Source organism: Tiliqua scincoides, chromosome 5 (assembly GCF_035046505.1).
Source record: "Tiliqua scincoides isolate rTilSci1 chromosome 5, rTilSci1.hap2, whole genome shotgun sequence".
NCBI lineage: Eukaryota > Metazoa > Chordata > Lepidosauria > Squamata > Scincidae > Tiliqua > Tiliqua scincoides.
This window is the reverse complement of record NC_089825.1, coordinates 110718924-110725304: the sequence shown is the minus strand read 5'-3', so window position 1 is coordinate 110725304 and position 6381 is coordinate 110718924. Positions and strand designations below refer to the sequence as shown.

The window sequence follows — 6381 nt, the reverse complement described above, 5'->3', positions numbered from 1 at the left end:
AAAAGGAGGCATTGAAAGAAAGTTGGTTGGGCCTGATTCAAGCAGCTAAACTCAAGAACGCGGCTTGTTTTGGAAACTGGTAAAGATATCCCCCAGTTGTGGGCCTACATCTTTAGACTGTCATATTCATCCTGGGACTTGGGAGCAACATTTTTATGACCTCTATAGAGACTCTAATGTAGTGCACAATGATTTGAATTTTGTAGGGATTTCACCCTGGCCTCCAGTTACTGTAACAGAAATCCATGAATTAGCTGCTCAGATGAAATCAGGTAAAGCACCAGGTGGAGACTTGATCCCACCTGAAGCAGTAAAGAACAATCTTGGTTTCTGGGGCCCAGTTTTAGCTTCATTATTCTCGTATATTGATAAAACGGGCCAAATTCCTGAAGACTGGGGTGCTGCTATTATAGTTCCAATTTTTAAGAAAGGTAATAGAGAAGACCCTGCAAATTATAGACCTATTAGTCTTTTAAGTATGGTTAGTAAACTTTATACGCGCCATCTCCATAGAAGGCTTAAAGACTGGTTAGAACAAGAGGAAATACTTGCAGAAGGCGGGGTTTAGAGAGGGCCATACTACTATTGATCAATGTCTGGTGCTACAACATCTCGTTGAAAAATATAGTTCTAATAAAGTAATCTCTCTTTATGCAGCCTTTATTGATTTGAAGGCAGCTTTTGATTCTATCTCGAGAGTTAAGCTATGGGAAAAACTAGAGGCCTCTAACATTGACAGACACTTGTTTTTTCTTATTCAAGCTCTCCATAGGAACACGACTCTTAAGGTGAGATGTAGAACTCAGGGCCACCTTACAAATGCTGTTCCAACCCAAAAAGGGGTAAAACAAGGCTGCATCCTGGCCCCTCTTTTATTTAATTTTTATATTAACTCCTTGGTGGGCCATTTAAACAGCATGGATTTACATCCCCTGGAATTGCAGGGAGATTTATAAATGTCCTGCTATATGCTGATGATGCAGCTGTTTTGTCAAGAACCCCTATCGGGCTTTGGAGAGCATTGCGAAAGTTGTCATATTACTGCAAGGAGAACCAGTTAATGATCAACTATCAAAAAACTAAGATCATGATTTTTGCTAAGAGGCCTAAGTTGTGGACATGGACTATAAATCACCATAGGATAGAGCAGGTGTCCTTCTTCAAATACCTGGGAGTGGTAATACATTCAAGTGGCTCTAGAAAAGCGCATGGAGATTATGTGGCCTTAAATGCCCAAAAGACCTCTTCGGCCATTATTCAATATATGAAAACGAAAGGAGGGCATTATCTCCCTGCTGCTCTCAGGTTATTTCGAGCAAAGACACTGGCTCAGTTATTGTATGGTTCCCAACTTGGGCCACCCCCAAATATTAAGACACTGGAGAGGGTGCAATCAAAGTTCCTGAGGGCAGTACTGGAGGTCCCAAGAGGGATATCTAATGTCAAGCTGTGCCTGGAGTCAGGCCAGATTAAAATAGAGGCTAAGATCTGGCTAGCTATTCTTTTATACTGGCTTAAACTCCGGTATTTACCAGCTGGTCTTGCTCCCTTAGTCCTGTATGATACCCATAGGTCCAGCTGGATACACTCAATAGAACAGAAATTAGCTGTTCTAGGCTTTTCTGTAGTAATTTTGTTAGATATGGGTTATGAAAGGGCGAAGGCAGCCATCAAACAACGTATCTTGGATACAGAAAGGCAAAATGACATTTCTATTGTCTCTGAATTCTATGGCAGGGAAGATCATAAGTATATTGTTGATGTCCCACATTACCTTGCCCAGCTGGAGAACTATAAGTATAGAAGAGCCTTTACATTGGCTCGCCTTAGAGGACTCCCCTCAGCAGTGTTAGAGGGATGACATAAAAGGATACCTTGGACCCAACGACTATGCCCCTGTGGATCAGAAGATGTTGAAACTATCGAGCATGTACTTTTTCATTGTTCCTTTTATAGGGACATTCGTGTTACTCTTATTATACCATTGCTGACCCATTTTAGGGGATGTACACAACAACAATATATGAATTTGTTGCTGTCTGGTGCAAATCCAGGTATCACTTTTAATGTTGCGAAATTTTTTGCTTCAGCGATGTGCATTAGGACATTGATATTGAAAGTGGACTGAATTTAGTAGAGTTGCTGCCTACAATGGATAGTTGCCTCTGAGAATGGGGGTTGGGTTTGGGTTTATTGAAGATTGAGATTTTTTAGCTTGATGTTTTAATTGAATTTTTATTCCTTGTGTAATGTTTTTAAGTGTACGGTTTTGCATTTTATGTACTGGTCACTGACCGTAATAAATGAATGATGATGATGAAGTGCCCAGAATCACGTCCATGCCTTTGGAGGTTAATGAGATCCAGAGAGTGTTGAACTTGTCTGTAATTGCTTCAGGGGACTATTGTGATTTGAGAAGAACTACACATTACACTGAAGATGCAGAACTGAACAATCATTGTGTCCTCCCTGCATCCCCCAGTTGCGTGTTGCTAAAGCAGTCACATTCCACTGCTTGCCCCCAAAGGAACTGAGGATTTGTACGGATTCCAAATGAACACATTCAAATCCTTCTCAAATTGACCAAGTAATGTAATGACTGCTGAGGGTAGGGGGAGTGGAATGGGCCGGGGTGGTGGCAACAGGATGAACAGATTGGGCTCAGGAAAGGGGGTAGGATTGGCTTGCCATATCCCATCCCCCTTCCCAGATTTATTTTGCCAACATGGATAAACTCAGGCTTGCGCAAATGAATTGGTTGGCATAAGTCCAAGTAGACACTGGCTGGGGCTTTCCCCGTGGCAAAGGGGTGAATGTCCCCTTACCTCAAGGAGACCTCCAACATGCAAAATTCCCCTGCAAGATGCCCCTCAAGCTGCAATGGTGCCACTGCATTGGCACAGGGGAATTGGCCCTGAACTGGGCTGTTTGGATCCTATGGTCTATTGTTGCTGCTAAGAGAATTCTATTTAAGAGAACACTGTTTACAAAAGGCATTGAAAGATGATAAATGTTGGAGTATTTGATTCTTTTTTTTCTTGAATTGTTCTACAATTTTTCTGAAAACCAGAAAACTGAACATTTACAACCCTTACCGCCCAATCCTATCACCCACCATTGTACTCGATGCAGCATGTGCTGCATTTAATGGTGGGGAAGGGCTAGAACAGGAGCCAGAAGACCAATCAGAGGTAATTAATAAAAGTTCTATTTACCTCTGGGAAGGGCTTCCGGTTGCCTCTGGGTCTCTTTGGACTACTCCATAACTCCCCAATGACAACAAAGTTTGCCAACACGACTTCTACTGTATGCTGCAGGGGCATTTGGGCTTGTTGAGGCCTCCTTGGGGTAAGGGAATACTTGTTCCCTTGCCCCAGGGGATGTCTCAACAGCTGACATGGGTCAACTTGAACCTGCGTTAGCTCCATAGTCCGGGAAGGGGGTTAGGTTTTTGTGGGTGCCAAACCCACCCCCTTTCTAGGCCCAATCTGTCCTCTTCCTCACCCTGTCACCTTCCTGTTCTGCCCGCCCCACCCCATTCCACCCTCCCTTCAATCCTCCTAACCCTTACGCAAACTTACCAGTGGCAGCGGGTGTCCACTCCTTGTTCTTACACAAACCCAGCCACTCATGACTTGAGGCTTTGGCACTGTCATGGTTGCAGCAGCCATAAAACTATGCTGTTAGAACACTCATTCCAGTGGTGTAAATGGCCCTTAGGATTGTGCTGTCAGTGTGTTTGAATGCGGCTGGGCAGGTTTGAGTGGGAGGTGGCCAGATGAAAGTAAGATGACAGTAGTGTTAGGATGTTCCTGAAGCACTGCACTGCGCTCCCCTCCCCATGCTTTCAGCAAAAGCAGCCAGGTGGACAAGGAGGAGTTAGTGGTGGCAGGAGGGTATGCACCTGCTAACGCACCTGCAAGCAAGAAAGGGGGGACAAAATTTGGGTGGAGTTTCAGCTGGCACTTAAACTAGAGGCAGGTGTCAGTGCCAATGCTGATGAGACAGATTTGCAAGGTTTCAGGCAGCAAGTCTGCTTGCTTCACTCCAATCACATTAACAGCTGTGATTTACTATGTAGTACTGCAGCATTGTCTCATACAAATGTGATCCCTGACTGGGTAAGATCGCCTGAGTGAATCATGTAGTTAGGCCAAAGAAGTAATTGACTGAGCAGCAAAAGCCAGAGGAAACGATGGAGCTGAACACAATTTTTAAACGGTGAATATTTCCACATAAAGTATAAAAAAAAAGAAAAAAAAGAAATGCCATATTTTTATCATTGTTACTTTCAGTCTGAAATTTGGCAATTCTATCACAGCTCTAATTCTACTGCACTCCATCCCATTAAGGCATTTCCTGCCCCATGTCTGGCAAACCAGCATTCGAACGCACAATGGCCTCTTCCCATTCAAGAGCTGCAGTTAGAAATGGCGAGACTCAGCATTACCTATGTCAAGGTCACTGGATTCAGCTATAAATTCCAGGAGAAGCATCTGTGCTGAGCGTTAATCAGACAGGTCTTAACTATTCCAACCTCTGTAGATTCAAAATTAAAGACAGTGACTGTAATCCAGAGAAATTTATAACTTTTTGTACCAAGAGGGATGTAATTATTAATAATAAAAATATAGCACCATCAATGTGCATGGTACTTTACATTAGAAGAGAAGTCCTTGCTCTGAGGAGCTCACAAACTCAATAAGCACAAGGGACTTGACTGAGGAAGGGGACCGAGGAAACATCCTGTTTTGGACATCTTTTTCTCAAACAGCTATTTCATTCCAAACCACTTTGTGAATTATTTCTGAAATGTGGGACACTTTCAAAAGTGCCAGGTGGTGCCAGGGTGGTGTAGTGGTTTGGGAGGTGGACTTAGACCTGAATGATCCAGGTTCAATTCCCCCCTCAGCCACAAAGCTTCCTGGGTGATCTTGGGCCAGTCACTTTCTCTCAGCCTTACCTACCTCACAGGGTTGTTGTGAGGACAAGAAAGAGGGGAGGAGCAGCTGTGTAAACCGCTCTGAGCTCTTTGGAGGAAGGGCGGTATAAAAATGTGAAAAATAAATAAATAAATAAAAGTGGGTTGTATCACAAACATCTTCTGCTCCAAGAGTAAAGCTTGAAAGTTCCACAAGGCAGGCAGAAGCATGTTTAATATAGCTAATATAGAGAACTGAGTCTTGGCTTCACAATATTGAAGCAGAAAACCCAGCATCATTTGGATTCTGTGAATGTAGCTTTATGCCCTACCCATGGCTTTCCGGAGTGCCCCTTGCACATCCTTGTTTCTCAAGCTATAGATGATTGGATTGAGCATTGGTGTGAGAATCCCGTATAGCACAGACAAAATCCGATCCTGCTGCTGGAAGTATGTGGAGTTGGGATGGATGTATGTGAAGATGATGGTGCCAAAGTAGATGTTGACCACAGTCAGGTGAGAAGCACAGGTAGAAAAGGCCTTGAGACGCCCTTCCTTGGTGCGGATCCTGACAATGGCCAAAACTATATAGACGTACGACATCAGAGTAACCAGAAATGAACCCATGATCACACCTCCACCCACCACAAAGGTCGCAATTTGATTGGCCTGAGTGTCAGAACAGGAGAGCTGAAACAGGGGTAGGATGTCACAAAAGAAGTGTTGGATGACATTGTCCCAGCAGAAAGACAAAAGGGACATCATGCCAGAGTGCACACCAGAGTTAGCCAAGCCCAGAATTCAGGCAGATGCTGCCAGCCACACACACGTTTTGGGGTTCATGAATACACCAACATACATGAATACATACATGAATATGGTTCATGAATACACCATAGTGCAGTGGGTGGCAAATGGCAGCATACTGGTCATATGCCATCACACCCAGCAGGAGGCATTCAATGCCACCAAAGGAGATGAAGAAATACATTTGGGAGAAGCAACCAGCAAGGGAGATTCGCTTGTCCTGAGAGAGATAACTTATCAGCATCTTGGGAACAGTGGAAGATGTAAACCCAATGTCCACAACAGAGAGATTACCCAGAAAGAAATACATGGGGTTGTGCAGTCTGCTGTCCAAAGCGGTGATGAGAAGAATGAGAGTGTTTCCACCTAGGGCCACCAAGTAGCAAAGGAGAAAGAGACCAAAGAGAATGAATTGGACCTCTGGGTCGCTGGAGAGCCCCAGGAGTATAAATTCAGTAACAGCTGTGCCATTCTGCACCATCGGATGTAGGGGCTCCATCTGTGAGGGAATATTAAATGGAATATTTGTCAAAAGGTGGCACATGGAATAGAGGGTTTAGCCACACAAATACAAGCATGAGAACAGTCAAAGCACAACAGCAGTTTTTTTCTTCCAATCCCTAGAAAGCATTTGTGCTGCCTTCCATTCTTTG

General features: G+C 43.9%; 1 protein-coding gene across 1 annotated transcript; it reads right to left on the bottom strand.

Moving 5' to 3' along the window:
* Positions 1 to 5242: 5242 nt before the first annotated feature.
* On the bottom strand, positions 5243 to 6227 carry LOC136653159 (olfactory receptor 5B12-like). The gene is given in 2 exon segments (XM_066630072.1): positions 5243 to 5774; positions 5818 to 6227. Coding segments are annotated over 2 exon segments (942 nt in total).
* Positions 6228 to 6381: the final 154 nt, after the last annotated feature.